Source organism: Protopterus annectens, chromosome 4.part1, assembly GCF_019279795.1.
Source record: "Protopterus annectens isolate FY-2018-M chromosome 4.part1, PAN1.0, whole genome shotgun sequence".
Classification (NCBI taxonomy): Eukaryota; Metazoa; Chordata; order Ceratodontiformes; family Protopteridae; genus Protopterus; species Protopterus annectens.
The window spans coordinates 626,935,402-626,951,338 of record NC_056734.1 but is presented as its reverse complement, the minus strand read 5'-3'; the positions used below and the strand labels follow the sequence as shown (position 1 = coordinate 626,951,338).

The 15,937-nt window shown below is 39.7% G+C and overlaps 1 protein-coding gene across 1 annotated transcript in view; it reads left to right on the top strand.

Annotated features, from left to right (window-relative positions):
* Nucleotides 1-15,937, top strand: part of PSMD2 (proteasome 26S subunit ubiquitin receptor, non-ATPase 2) — a 1,781,804-nt gene that overhangs the window by 299,688 nt on the left and 1,466,179 nt on the right. Inside the window, exon 4 of the mRNA XM_044070442.1 lies at nt 4,367-4,488. Coding sequence (XP_043926377.1) covers nt 4,367-4,488 — 122 coding nt within the window. The remainder of the gene's footprint in view (nt 1-4,366; nt 4,489-15,937) is intronic.

Genomic DNA, 15,937 nt, shown 5'->3' with positions numbered 1-15,937 from the left:
CTAGTTGGATCCCCTCACACAGGACAAGGGGTGTCTCATCCGTCCTCACTTGTCTACCTCACTTGTGGGTGACAGCGTTTTGATCCCTTTCAGACACCTCTTTTCTGAGGACGCGCTCGGGGTTTTACAGGAGGCAGTGAAACCCTCAACCAGAAAATCTTGCATGTCCAAATGGCAAAGATTTTCTGTCTGGTGCCTTGTTCGTAACCAGGGCCCTTTTTCAGTGGGGGGTCCCTCTGGTCCTCTCTCATATTTGTGCAAGTTGCTCCAATCTTGTCTGACCTATTCTTTTGTGAAGCCTGTTAGTCAACTATTTCTGCTTCTCTGCTCTTGAATCCTCCTTTGACTTCCCATTTTGAGGTCAGACAGTTTGTGTCCTGCATGGTTACGCCTCCAAGGAAACCTATTCCCCCTCTGCCGAACCTTAATTTTGTTTTGGAAAAATTGACTCTGGCTCCTTTTGAGCCTGCAGATTCCGCTTTTTTGCAGCATTGTACCTGAAGTACTGTTCTTTGCTGGCTCTCCTGATCACAGGGTTTCTGAGCTCCAGGCACTTATGGCCATTCCTCTTTTTTTTGCTTTTTCAGAGGGACAGTATGTCTCCGTGCTAATCCTTTTATGCCCAAGTTGGTAAATGAGTTGTCTTTGAGTCAATCAGTACAACTCCGTTCCTTTTTCTTGTCTCCTCAGTCTGCTAGTGAGTGTGTCCTGTATACCTTGGATTTGCACAGACAGTTGTGGTCCTGTTTGGACAAAACTAAGGCCATTTGCAAGTCTGATCAGCTTTTTGTTTCCTTTCATCTCAGGACATTGGGTTTGGCTGTATCTAAGCAAACCATCTCCTTCTGGATAACTAAGGCCATTTCTTTTTGTTCTTTTCATTGCAAATCTTGGTCTACTTCTGTTAACTCATTCCACTAGGGCTGTTGCCTATTCTGGTGTCTTCAAGGGATTGGGCACCAATTCCATCCTTGAAGTTGATACTTGATTTTCAGTGCATACCTTTACTAAGCATTAGAAGTTGGATGTGGTTTCTAGCTTCGGAGCAGGTTTTGCTGAAACCATTTTATATGGGTTTGTTGAGGGTTTTTCTCAGCCTTCCACCTCCCGTTCTGTTTTGAGCTTTTTTTACTCTTCCCTTCTGTTTTTGATACTGCAACAGTGATATAGAAGAACATAGTACAGTTGTGTAAAATCTTAACATGACAGTAGATACGTCTCTTCACTGTTGCAGTATTCACTCCCTCCCTCCCTCTCTTCAACTCCCCTCTTGTTTGTTCTGGTTTTTGTTTGGGTTCCCTTCTTGCTGAGGGTTTCCCCTTTTTCTTCATGCACATCCAGAAAGAAAAATGCTAAAGAAAAAGGGGAAACCCTCAGCAAGAAGTGAACCTAAAACAAAAATTAGAACAAACAAGAGGGGGTTGGAGAGAGGGAGGGAGGGAGTGAATACTGCAACAGTGAAGAGAAGGACGTCTACTGTTACGGTAAGATTTTGCACAACTGTACTTTTCTTTGGGTCCTGGGATTGATGTCCACCTCAGTAGCTATGGTTCAGTTAATTTGTTTTCACATATGCATTCTTCATTGGTTTGTTGGAGTTCAGTGGTCTTAAAAGTCAGGTCTTCCCTCTGCTCCTGTTATCCCTCATCTGTCCAGAGCTCACTTAGAATCATGGCTAACTTCACTAGAAATTCATACATGAAGACCTTTGATTATTCCTCCTGTGATAGGAATAGTCTCTATGGATGCCTCCTCCCTGGGGTGGGTGAAGGGGCATTTTGAGTAGAGAATGGCATAAGGAACTTGGAATTGGGCAGCAGCCAATCTTCGCATCAGTATTCTTGAGACTAGGGTGGTCCTTTTTGCTTTGTAGGACTTTCAGGACCTCTTACTCCTAGCAACGATTCAAATCAATATGCCTGTGGTGTGGTATTTAAATGAGCAAGGAAGAACAAGCACCTACCCCCTGTGTTGGGAGTTTGGCAATGGGTGATTGTTTTGCATCACTTTGTTATTGCAAGACACATTCCTGGCAAGACCAACTACCATACGGCAGGCTCAGCAGATCATTTCTGATGGTTAATGAGTGTTCTGTCAATCTGACAGTAGCTGCTACTTATTTGACCCCCCCCCAGCCAACACCAAATGCAGCTGCTACGTCACCCATTTCCTCTAGAGAGAGAAACTCCAGTCAGGCAGTGGCTTACCAGATTTCTCTTTGCCTTTCCATCTCTTTCCTTCATATCTGGGTTCTTACAGAAAGGCAAGGGCTGCCAGTGCTGGTCTCGGCAAATTTGCTCCCCCTTGCTGAGGCCTCCTCTCAAGAACCACCCTTGACTTCTAGGTTCATGTCTAAACCTTTTCTTCCACCTGTTCAGATTGACCCACCTAGACTTGCATAACCTCATGTTAACCACTGTCTTTCCACTTCCCTTAATGGCTAAAGACCTGTATTTATCTCATGGTGTCCAATATATACTTTCTGCATTGAAAAATAACCTACCTGTAGGGTTTATTGCAGTAAATGGAAATTTTTTTTCTGTTTGGGCAGCCAACAAAATCATCTGCCATTTTACCGCCTCTATCCTTGAGATTCTCTCATTTCTTTTGCACTTGTTTGACTCTGGCACCAGTTACTCTGCTATAAAAATCCACTTACCGTCCATAACAGCCTACTATAATTGCTTTGATTCGAATTCTGTAGCTTATCATGCGGTCTGTAAAGCCTTTTTAAAAGCTACCTTTATCATCTCTTCTTCAGTGAAAAGAACCATTTCCTGCTAGGGACCTTAACTTTGTTTTAGAAGCCTTAACAAAAAAGTCCCGTTGTACCAGCTTCTTCTGTGTAGCTAAAACTTCTGTCTTGAAAAATCCTGTTTTTGGTGGCAGCTACTTCAGCAAGGTGAATTTCAAAGTTAAAGGCCTTGTCTTCCTACCGGATTTTTCATAAGGATAGAGTATCCCTTCAGATTTACCTTTGCTATATCCCCAAGGTTGCTTCAGTAACTAATTTGATGCAGCTAATTAATTTACTTGCTTACTTTCCAAACCATTCCTAGAAGGGGAAGAGTACATCTTTCATATGCTGGATATAGAAAAGATACTGCACTTTTTGTCATCTTCACTCCTTACAAATGGCGAAGGAAGGTCTCCAAAGTTTCCCCATCCAGGTGGCTATCTGACTGCATTTGTACTCTCACAACAAGACTTTGTTATCCAAACCAAAAGCTCATTACATGAGATCTGTAGATACTTTTAAATCTTTTTCAAGAATTCCTCTGTGGATGAAATTTGTGCTGCAGCAACCTGTTCTGTGTTGCACATCTTTGCCAAGCATTGTAAACTAGAAGTCCATATCTAGGTCCAAGGCTTCCTTCCAGGCCACAGTTCTTAAAGGCCTCCCATCATGATGCCACCTGGATTAGTATGTAGCTTGGGATTCTGAACCATCAGTTGGATTGGATTGGACAAACCAGATGAACAGGATGTGGAAGTTTTGTACTTAACATAACTGGATCCTTTTATCCCGGTCCTTCTGATTGAACATCCATCTCTCTGCACCCTTTCCAAGTTTTCATTACTTGAGTACCTTTAAAGACTGTCCTGAAACTTTTCTCCAGTTTTATACCTCATCCAGAGTAACTGAAGTCTACGTAGGTAGCAAACTTTGACAAGAATAATTACATTGGGGGAGTATGAGAGGGAAATGTTTTTAAAGGAGCTCATAGCTGGAGCAATAGTTGTGCTTGGTCAGTTCCAATTACTGTCTTTAAGACCTATCAGTTGACTCAGATGAGCCAGAGTGAAAGATCCAACATTATGTTAAGTACATGGCTTTTATTCTATTCATTACAGATACCTTTCCACTGGTTCCCCCTTGTTTTGTGTTTTGAATCCTCCTAGTAAACTTTTCTGTAAATTGTAGTTAGCGAATGTTTTCTGACATTGTTCAGTAGTTAGTGTTTTGTAGTAAAGCACATTTTATATTGCAGGTGGTGGTCATTTAAGATCTGTAGGATAGCACTGGCTTTACTGGGGGAGCAACCAGGAGTAAATGTATTTACTAGGATGAAACTAGCATTACCTTGCGTGAGAGAGATTACTGAAAAGTGTAGCTAGCTGTTGTCTGTCATCAGTGAGTAGAAACCCCTTCTGTTCTACTGTGCCAGGAGTTTTCCCATCAAGATCAACCATTTACAAGTACCTTGCAAAGCTGTTTTTCTTTGCTATGGCCTTACTGTTCTTTAGTAACTAAATGTACAGTAAAATATTTATTATTTTATCAATTGTACATACAACGCGCAGTTAGCAGTTTTGAGTAAGTGCTAAAATGCTTGGTATGAATATCTTCTCTTCCTTTGTTTAGCGTTTCTGTGCCGACATAATCTCTGTACTTGCAATGACTATGAGCAGTGAAAGAGAATGTTTAAAGTATCGACTACTGGGATCCCAAGAGGATATTGCTTCATGGGGCCATGAATATGTCAGGTAAGAAGTAGCAGCAAGCATTTACTAGTACTCCTCACCTCTTTGTTAAATGACTTTTGAAATGGCTAACTAAAAATTCATTGATGTACCCTATTTTACTGCAACATTCTTTTAAGAAGGTGGTTAGATATTGGTTATGTCTGAGGCAGTTATGCTGCAGATTTATGGATGCAGTGTTGGGCAGCATGCATTTGAACCTACTGGTTGCAGGACATGTAAATGATAAAAACTCAAGTGGTGTAGTGGTACATTCCTCTGTCTATGGTGTACAAGGCCCCAGGTTCGAGACTTGGCAGTGCTGATTATTTGAACCTGTATGAGTGGATGGGAAGTAGAAAATTCACCCCGGAGATAACTCCATTGGCTGTACTCGAGAGAGACACTAGGAACTAAGGTTGGCTGGCACAATGCCAGGGTAATCCTATGGCTAGGCTTGTAAAGGCCCCGGGGCCATTAGCCTAGTACACAACTATGAACCTGTGAAATAGATAAGGGTTGAAGACTGTAAATGTAGCACAAAGAGTGCTACAGCTGCAGATAATGTGATTTAAAATCTTAATTTTAACAGTAAAGAACACATTCTGTATGCTGTTTTCGTCTTCATACATCAGTATTTAGTTATCAGTACTTACCAGTCAAGATACCTGTTCATTTGCTATCCGTATTGGGCAATGTCAGTATGAGCCAGCCAGCCATCTGTGCTACTTGTCCAAAATCTGTTAGAAATATATACTTATTTTCCTGCTTTTGAATGAAACTTTTGCTTCTAGGCTTTGCTTCCCCCTGGAAAGGGAGTCTTTGTAACACCGGTCCTAATATTTTCTAATGTAGTTATTGTCCTGAGACTATCTTTTCATTGTTTCCTCATTAGCTTAATTTTTTTCATAATTCTTTAAGGTTTTCTTTGAGCTGTTATTTAACGACTCTTTAATCTCTCTCTCTCTCTCTCTCTCTCTCTCATTTTTTTCCTGTCAAATAAAAATAAATTTGAACACATCTTCCATACACTGTCGTGCATGTCTGGCTGTAGTTTTTACTTCTTTTGGGTCCATAATTATAGAAGCATGGGATAGTTGTCCATTTACATCAAGGAGGAGGTGTTGTACAGTTGGCAGGCTGATGCTGTCCTGAAGGATTGGCATCTCTGCTGACGTTTATCACCAGAAAATAGATCATTTAACCAATGTGATCAAAGAGCATTCAACAGGATGAAGGTGGCTTCTTTTAATTGCTTCATGGATGTATCCGTACTAGGAATTTGTATCATGTTCACCTGATTATTAAGTGCGCAGATGCAGTAAACATTGCACTTTTGGGCTCCTTCTACAGTAGGACTTCTTTAGTAGGGCTGTGCTGCAGGACATTTAATCCCAGTGCCTTTGTCCTTTTTCTTTTTTTTTTTTTCCTTCTGCTTCCCTTTTGTGGTGCTACGTGGGCACTGACTGATATTTTATTTAAAATATTGAATTTGAAGTTCCCTTTGAAGTTAAATAAAGCAGACATTTATATTTATTTAACTTGTTAAGTGGGCCAGGCCGATTGGACCATAGAACATTTTAACCCAGGCCACGTCTGAATTTCACTAATTGTGAGGTACTGTTTGCAAGTGCATGTTTTGCTTGATGTATTACAAATGAAATATAAAGAAATGGCAGCATGTAGCAGTGCATTCATATTTAAACATTTTAAAGTACAGTGTATAGTACCCATTAAAGTGTTTACACTGTAAAATGTTTCCTTTTGGTTTAGTGTATATAGTGTTACGCAGATAATTTAACATTGATCAAAACAGAAGAAAAACTTTATAGTATTGGTTGCAAGATATGCAACAAATAAGAGAGCCTAAAATATACAGGATGTAGAATATCACTAAGTATTAGTTTAAGGAAGTTGGGTAGTTAGAGTTGTGTGTTAGTAGGAACAGATGGCGAGAGTGGAGAGAAGAGGTGGATTAGTTGTATTAAAATACAGAGCCAGAATGAGGGAAGGAGAAAAGAAAACAAAAATGTGAATATTAACTACAGAGAGAGATTGACGCCATTAAAAAAGTTTATAGTGGCTAACAGTTGAAGTGTTGGAGCTGTGAGCAGTGGTTGTCCTTCTCAAAACACTGGCACTTGGACATTTTTCTAATGCTGTTTGTGTTCAGGTTTTGTGTGAATATTTTGCTGTTTGGGTTGGATCTTATTTTGGAAGCTCCTTCCAAGGTTTGTTTATGGAGACCAAGTATAGGATACCTGTTAATCTCTTAGCACAGTAAATCTTGAAAAGTCCTAAAATAATGGGGGCCAAAGGCTCAAAAATAGGGACAAATTTTAAATATTACTTGTATAAACTTAGAAAGTTTCTTGAACAGCAGAATTGTATTTGTATTCATTTTCTGAAGGATATGAAGTCTGAAATTTAAATGTGTATTATTATTTAGTGACTACAGTCCTCAGTGAATTACCAGAATTGAGCAATTTACATAGTGTTGAATTGATGATAATTATACTAGAGAATGCATGAGATGCTTAATGTTTGCAACTGGGAACATGTTAATATGATCTGTTTTCTATATGTTTGTGTCTTAAGTGATCATTCAGTAAAGGTTTTAAAAAAATAGCAGAAATTAATGCATTCCCTCTCTTCTTAGAGTTCCTTTACCTGCATGATTCTGTATACCTTTTACTGGACCACATTGCAGGTGGGCTGTTGTCCAGTTTCTTCTAAGGTTTGAACCATTTTTATTCCATCCATTGGTTTATTACAGGTTTTTCTGTTAGAGTAGAGTACAAGAACCCATTGTTTCTGGCAATTCAGAATACATAATTGGTTGATTACAGCAAGTTAATTTGTGACTAAACGTTTTGAAATTGTTTTGACATTTACTTAGGGGGATTATGTTGTACTGCTGTTGATAATTTGGTGAAAAAGTTTGACTCCTTTCTTTGTGCTTCTTACAAACTAGAGTATTATTCCACTTGTACCAAAGTACATGTGTCTCTCAAGGGCTGTGATCTCACAATGTACCAGTGATGCTTGTTTATATGGAACATTGCAGGATTTAAAACTGCAGTGCATTACCCTTGAGTGTATGGTAAATATTCAGTATTGCTTTGGGTAATAACCAACACTAGGCACACCCAGTTACACTTAAAGTTGAACAGCTACAGATCTGGAGGTATAATCATTGGCTCTTCAGGATTTCAAGCACATCTGACAAAGGGCCCAGTCCCTTTTAGTGCAGTCTTTTCAACGCTTGAACTAGATTGTTTTGCGCTCGCGCGGACACACACACACACACACACACACACACACACACACACACACACACACACACACACACACACACACACACACACACACACACAATAATGATATCTCACTAGTACCTGTGCCTCTTTGTGGGGATGTCACCAGCTATGTAAACCACACATATCACAACACAATTGCTGTTTACCTTTAAATTTAGATGGATGTTACATATTTGTATGGTAGCAGCAGTTTGATCATTAATTCTTAAGAAAGTAAAAGTTGACCGTTTATTGGAGTACTCTTTTGATGCAAGCAAATCTAAAGATAAATTACCAGCTGTATCCATTCAGATTGAATTATAAATCTTTCTACTTGGAAAAAATAAAATTAAGCTGTGTACTTTGTAAAATCGAATATACAAGCAGCTTTAAACTTGCCTAAGAAAAGTAGAAAATCAATGTGTTCAAATGGCCAAAGACATAAAGAGAAGCTCTATCAACTTATTTATAGTGAGCAGTACCAGAAGCTGAAGATGTACAGAATTTCTATCTACCTTTGAATCAGCAGTGCAGAAGTGTTGCAGAATTGCACATATAAAATGGAATACCATGTGAACAGTGTCCAGGAAGACAATTTACCTGCAGAGTCCTGAAGGAAGACCATACGTTTTGACTTGGTAGTTGCTTTCTGTCCAAGGCAGTTATTGCTGTTGGATTCAAGACTGGATACTGCTCTTTCTTTTCTCAGATTCTTTTAGCCTTGGATGGTTTTGGTCGAGCAAGCTGGTGTCCATGGAAAGTAATTCATCTAGGCTGTGCAGATGTTTGAACAAATATTTGAGGAGCACACTTATCTTAAGTTTAACAGTTTTTGCCAAGAGGAACAGCCACCTGCAGCAAAGTCCTGCTACTTGAAGAGGATTGACTGAAAGCATTTAGATATATTGTTATAGTACAGTCATAACGTTTTATTTCTGTTTAGGTCAATCTGCCATTTTTGAAATGGGGAAGTTACGAATGATGAAGACCATCTAGAACAAGGTAACCCCCCCCCCCCCTCAGTTGAGGGATGAGGGAGACTTGGATGGTAGATGCTCAAACCTTGTAGGAGATGAGTTAGGCTTTGTTTGAGAAAACGGCACTTGCAATTTATGATCGTGCCTTTTAACCTACCTGTCACTCCTTGAGTTTTCTGCAAGTACTTTGTGCCAGTGGTGAAGGCTGTCAGATTTAGAGACAGTCATCTATCCTTTAGGCTTGGTCAAAGAATTTAATATTGGAACCTTTAGGAACTGTAATTCAATTCCTTGGCTACTAGGGCTTTATAATCCAACTAAAATTTATCAGGTTATTTCTTAGTTCTGTGGAGTATCCTGAGATCTTTGCAGGACTCTACAAGAGGTAGTTTATTTATTGGTGGTAGGGACAGAGTACAGGAAGAGGCGACATTGTTTAAGTTGAGCCCTGCAGCCACGCCTTATTTCTTTCTTTTTTATCTTTTTTTTAATTTCTCCAAATATTTTGGGTTTCTAATATCATGACGGGAATGGACCCCATTCCCAAGTCAAAGTACAGTTAAGTTCATGAAATTAGTATTGTTTCAATCTTTGCCAGCCAGAAATGCTCTTCGCAGCACCTGCAATGTGCCCAATAATGACTCCTCCAATTCGTATGGAGTTGCATGTATTGGTAACCTATCTAAATAAGATTGTAGATTCTTTTTTATAAGACCCATTGCTCCTACTACTCTTGGGACTGTCTGGGTATCTTTCTTAGACATTACTTTCATTTCTGCTGCAAATCCTGATATTTTATGACTTTCTTTCTGTATTCAGGACACTAGTCACTGGGTGTGGCAATTTCAATGATCAGTGCTGCTTTTGTCTTTTCATGGACCACTGTATCCGGTTTTCTAGCATCTGCCTTTTGAACTGTTGGTAATGGATGATCCCATGTGATTTAAACTTATAATTTTCTATGATGCTCTATGCCTCATGTTTCCAGTGTTTTTCAGCCACTTCAATACCATAATGTTTGCACAATCCCCAGTGCAACAATCTTGCCACATTAATGTGCCATTCGGTATACAGTCCTTCTGTAACAACCAGCAACAAGGTGTGCGACTGTTTCCAATTTGGTTTTACAAAACCTACATGTGTCTGTTTCTCCCACATATTCAATGGACTTTGTAAACCAACGTGTATGCAGCCCCACTATCTTGGGCCGCCAGTATTAATCTTCCATCACTTTGTTTGAATTTGCCTCTGCTTAACCATTCCTGCGTTCGTTCCTGATCAACATGAGGTTCTTCCGAAAGTTTTCTATACTTGCAACTATATTTATGGATTTTCCACATTTCTTTTCTTCTCATCTGGTCCTTCACCTTATATTCTTCCTTTTGTTTTTTGGCACATTCAGTTGCTGCTTGATTTTTTCTACTTCTGGTTTGATTTCCATTCCTGCTTGATGCCGATGTGCTTCTGCTAGCTTAAGTAAAGAAGTCATCTTAGATTTATTCTCCTCATGTTTCAAAACTTTCACTATGTTTGCGTTTTGAGGTTAGCAGGTATGTGTGGTGTCCCACGATTGCAGATCTGTACATGTAATCCGTTTCAAGGAGCCCTGTCCCTCCTTTGGAATGGGGAATATATAGTCTTGGTTTATAAATAATTTGGTGAGCATGAAGCATTCTTCTTGTTTTCCTATCTAATCTAGCCAACATGTTTTGGGGCCAGTCAATCACTTCAAAACTGTAAGTTAAGACAGGAAGAGCAAATTGGTTTATAGCTTGGATTTTGTTCCTAGATGCCAACACTGTTTTCGGGATTAATTCAAGTCTTCTAAGTATTCCTTACTAAGTTTTATTCACATTTGTTCATGTTTTATTGCTGATCCTTCATCAATTCCCCAATATTTATACACTCCCTCTTGCTCAAGTTCTTCTATATCACATCCTTGTCCCAGACTGATGTTTTTATGGTGCTACAGTTTTCCTGCTTTAAAGGTTGCTTTTGCACATTTATCAAGACCAAATGACATTCTTAAATCATCTGAACTTGCAGTTGCACTTTCACCTCCTCATCTGATAAGCTATACAGTTTTAAATCATCAACAAAGAGAAGATGAGAAGTCTTTACACTTTGTTGTTTTCTAGGAGCCAAATTACAGCCATGGCCTAGTTAAGTAGACAGTTTACTGGGTGAAAGGGCAAGGCAGAATAGCAGCGGATCAGTCACCCTGGAATATCCCCCTTTGAATTTTTATCACTGGGATAATAATTTGTCCTTTACCATGGCTTAATTGCCAAGTGGTGCTACTGTTTAATGATCACTGTAATGTAGTCTATCAGTGTAGGGTGTATCTTGCACATTTTTAAGCACTCTTTTATCCATGAATGTGGGATACCATCAGATGCTTTTTTTTTTTAGTCAATTCATGCCATACTTAGATTCTTCCCCTTTTTACAGTTCTCCACTATGGCTTTATTTAATAACAAATAATTTTTTGTTCCATATGACTTTCTTTTATTGCCCTTTTGTTCTACTGCCATAATTGAATTGAATTTTCTTTTAAATGGCTATAAACTCTGTCGGTTCATAGGTAGGTACTAGGCTATTGGCCCTAGGGCATATACAAGCCAAGCCATAAAAATTCCCTGGCTTTCGCCACCCGAAAATTTGTTTTCCTGTGCCCCGGTCGAGCAGAGCCACAGAAGTGATCCCCGGGGTGAATTTCATATTTCCCATCCAATTGTCAAGATTTTTCTTAGAGGGCTAATGAGGTGCTCTGCTTATCATGAATGGGCCGACTGTTCCAGAGTATGGGGAGTCTCTGGGACAGGAACCTATCCCTCCATCATGTTTTGTTTATTGTGGTGACAAGGTTTAGGTCCCTGGAGCATGTGGCTTGGTGGGATTGGGATTTCTTTAAGTGTAGCATGTCCAACAGCTCTGGGATTGACCTGGCTTTGTAGGTTAGGCAGAGATAGTCTCTGAGTAGGCGATATGCGACTGAGTAAAGCTGAAGTTTTTTGAGATGGTCTGCATAGGGCATTTGTTTGAGGCCAGTGATCCTCTTTGTGAGGTATTTCTGCAGCCTTTCCAGTTGTTGTAAATGTCTTGTGAGGTACATACCAAACTGGGCATTGTACTCTATAATAGGTCTAATGAGGGATGAGTAGAGAGGAACAATGACCTCCTTATTTCTGGATGAGAAACCTTTTATGATGTGGTGTACCATGAAAAAGGATTTCCTGGCTACTGTGGTGATGTGGTTATCAAAGGAGAGACTACTTGTCCGCCTGTGTCCCTAGGTGTCTTGTCACACTTTGTGTTAAGTGGACTACCGCCTATGTGGTAGTTCATGGGCACAGGGTTTTCCCCAAAGAGGATAACTGTGCATTTTTTGGCATTGAGCTTGAGGCCATGGCTTTGACAAGAGACATTTGTCTCAGTGAGGCCCTTTTGTAGAATGTCCACATCATTTGGGGATTCATTAATGGCTCCCAGTTTGCAATCGTTTACAAACTTTTTAGCCATAGACCCTCTGTGTTGGCCTGAACTTCAGAGAAGTAGATTCCAAACAGGAGTGGACCCAAGACTGAACCCTGTGGTACTCTACTTGTCACTGGTCTGGAATCGGATTTGGAGTCTGCTACTTTCACAGTGTGGGTTCTGTCGGTGAGCCAGTTGGCAACCCATCGTGTGACATAGGGATTTATGCCCAGTTTAGTGAGTTTTTCTATGATTCCAGAGTAGAGGATGGTGTGGAATGCCTTGGCGAGGTCTAGATAGGCTGTGTGAACCACCTTACCCTCGTCCATGGCTCTAGTGACTGCTTCAACGAAGTCAGTCAAGTTTAGGAGACATGATCTGCCTTTCATGAACCCAAACTGGGTGGGGGGTCCGGAGTTTGAAGGTTACCCATGTCTTTAATCAGGCTTGCCAGGATAATGGGGTGGGAGTTCCTGGGGTCCATGGTGGCTCTCCCCTTGTGGAGTAGGATAACCGTAGCTGTGTGCCATTTAGTAGGCAAAAAGCCTTAACTGAGGCTATGATTGAACATGGTACTTAGGCGGGGTGCCAGTTTGTTTTGTAGTTCATACAAAACACAGCCAGGAATGTTGTCTGGTCCCATGGATGCTGTATTCTTGGCTTTGGAGAGTGCATTTTTTACCTGTGTGACCGTGATTACTGGAACTTGGCATTCTTCTGGTATTGAGATTGGCCCTTTAGGGGGTGAAGTTAGCACTGAACCTATCTGCCAGGATGTTGGCAATATCAGTTGGTTCTGTTTAGTGCCATTGTGCTGCAAATCTGAGTGTTGCCATTGAGATTCTTGACAACTATAGAATGCCTTGTGGGTTGTCTTTAGAATCTGTGGCGATTTTGTTTTCTTGACTAGTTTTGGAGGATTTCATGATGTCTGCATCAGTTCCCATGTGTAGTTTATACGTCGTTGGAAGGCAAGTTATTGGTCTATACTTTTTAGGGTAGCTTGCGGGTTAAAAGTAGGAGCATTGTTTTTTCTGTTAGGTTGGTGTCTCTTCAGGGTGTGCATATAAATTATTCTTATTCATTGCTAAATCTTTCTGCAAAGATGTTAATAACGTTTAACCAAAAGTTAGATACGGCATCTGGGCCTGGGGTTTTCCAGTGAGAGGCTTTTCTTTGGTTGGTTTCAATCTGTCTGGCTGTTACTACTTCCCATTTCATATCCTCTACCTTTAAACATCTAATTTTTTTTTTTGCTTCTTCTATCCATTTAGCATCTTTGTTGTGTTCCACAGGCTCTTCATAGATAATTCTCCAAAATGTATTTTTTTTTCTTTTTATTGGCAGTCTTTCACTTCCTTTTACCTAGTTTCCAAATTCTCTATAAAACTTTTTTGGGTCATCAGTAAATTGCTTATTTTGTACTTTTACTTTATATTTTTCTACGCATCTTCTGTATTTTTCTGCCTCAGCTGTGATTTTTCTTTTATTTGCGATGATGCATGATAAATCCTGATCTGTTCTAATACTGCACATTGCATTTATCATGTCCATCTTTCTTAGTATTTTTATTGACCTGTTCCCTCTTCTGTGTTCCTCTAATAGTGACACTTCTTGTCTTAATTGCTTTATAGTTTTCTCTATATTTGATACTTCCATGATAGTATTCGATTTCTCCCCTTCCTTTCCCTCACTGTCCTGTGTTCTTGTGGTAGAACTTTATCAGTTATTAATTTAGCTGCACAGTAATATATCCTGTTTACTTTTGCTATATCGCATGGATCTCAGTGGACAGTCTTCATTTGTTTTATCAAACTTCTGACTTTTTCAGTTGTATTGACCTTCTGCAGTCACTTTCTTTCATTGATTTTTAACATATCTATGTCTATTAAATCAAGTAACTCTTCTCTTAACTCATTTTTGTCTAAACTGAGGGCACATTTTTTGTTTTCCATTTCCTGCGGACATTCTGTAGAAAGTTCTATAGCATCTTCCTGTGGCACACTCTCTTCAGTTTCATCCTGTGACATCTGTTGCCTGTCATATGGGAACTCAAGGGTATGTCACTCGTCAACATTGACTACATCAGAGTTTCCACAGGTTCCTGTTCCTTCCTTTGCTGTCCAGCTTCAAGTGAACATTTATACTGGTTTCCTGTGGAAGGCTCCAAAATATCGTCATATGTCACCTGACCAATTGCTTCCCATTCTACTGGTTTCCCCTTAATTTGGATATCCATTCCTCTATCCTGTTGTGGTGCTTTCTGAATTAGATTTTCTACATGGAATCCTTCAGTTCACAGGTACTCCATAACCTTGGTTTCTATTTCTTTAACTTCTCCATTACTAATCTCCTTTCTGCTTTTCCGGATTGTCTTTTTTGTATTGTAAAGTTTTCCATGTCCATATTCCTTTGCCTGTATTTCTCTTTAAATATCTTTGGTGCTGCTCTTTTTGTATTGTTAGTGTTGCTTTCTCCTTTGCATAAATATCACATCATATTAAATCTTTTTCTTTCCCATGTCCATGTTCTTCTTCTTCAGATGTCTGAAGATCTTCCTGCTTCTCCCTACTTTGGGGACTCACCCCATCATGTTATGATGTAACCTGTGTTAGACCTTCTACACCAAATACTTCACTTCGCAGGCACTCCATAACTTCAACTTCTATTTTTTAGCCTCAACTTTACCAATCATATTTTCTACATTCCCTCTTTTGAGATATTTTGTTTATTGTGAAATTTTCATTATCTGGATCCCTTTGCCTGTATTTCTCTTTGAATATCTTTGAGGCTGCCTTTTTTATATTGATTAATTTGGTTTCTCCTTTGCATAAATATTGCACCATATCGTATCTCTTTCTTTCCCATGTCCATATTTCTTTTTTATACTTTTCAAAAATCTCTAGGTTTTGTTTATATTTTCGCACTTCCTCAGATGCTTCTTTTTCTAAGCAGATCAAAGTTTCTTGACCTATATACTGTTGTACACAAATCTGTTGTATTAAGTACACATTTTTATTTGAAGCTTCTGGCAGTTTTTCTTGTGGAAGTATTTTTCTTTCCTGTAATTACTCTCTCAATCGTTTTGTATATCTCCTGTCTGGAAGTTCTGGGCTTTTTGCATAGTAGTAACAATACATAATTTCTTTCTTGTCCTTAGTAGTCCACTTTATCATCTTTATGGCTCTGCTTTGGCCTATCAGTTTTTGTAATTTTTGTGGAGTACTACTATCATCTACAACAGAGGGGGGCCATCCGCCCCTGGGCCTGGCCTGGCCCCGTTGTAGGAGTGTTTCCGTATTTTGAGGATTCTACACTGTCATTTTCACCAGTGTACTTACCAGGATTGGGCACTTTTTATACTGGGTCTTGTGCACCAAGCTATCTTAATTTTTAACCTACTTCTGTCCATGATATATGCTGTGTAAATACAGTCTGTATATCAGTGTCGTCTTGGTGAGATTTTGTGAAAACTGGGTCCACCTCTTGAAGGTACTCTGTGCAGCTGTATTGATAGTTCAGAATGCCCATTTCCTTTGGAAGAAGTTTCAGCATTGCTTAAGAAATTTATGAAACCAATAGCAGGCATCCCTAACAAGTGGGCTATCCCTGACGTTCATCGTGCATACAGCTGCAGTCATAACAGATGGGTTCTCCTGCCGTCAGGCGGGTCCTCGGTCGGCCGAATTCCAAAGTCTAGGTCCGGCGTCGGTTGTTGTC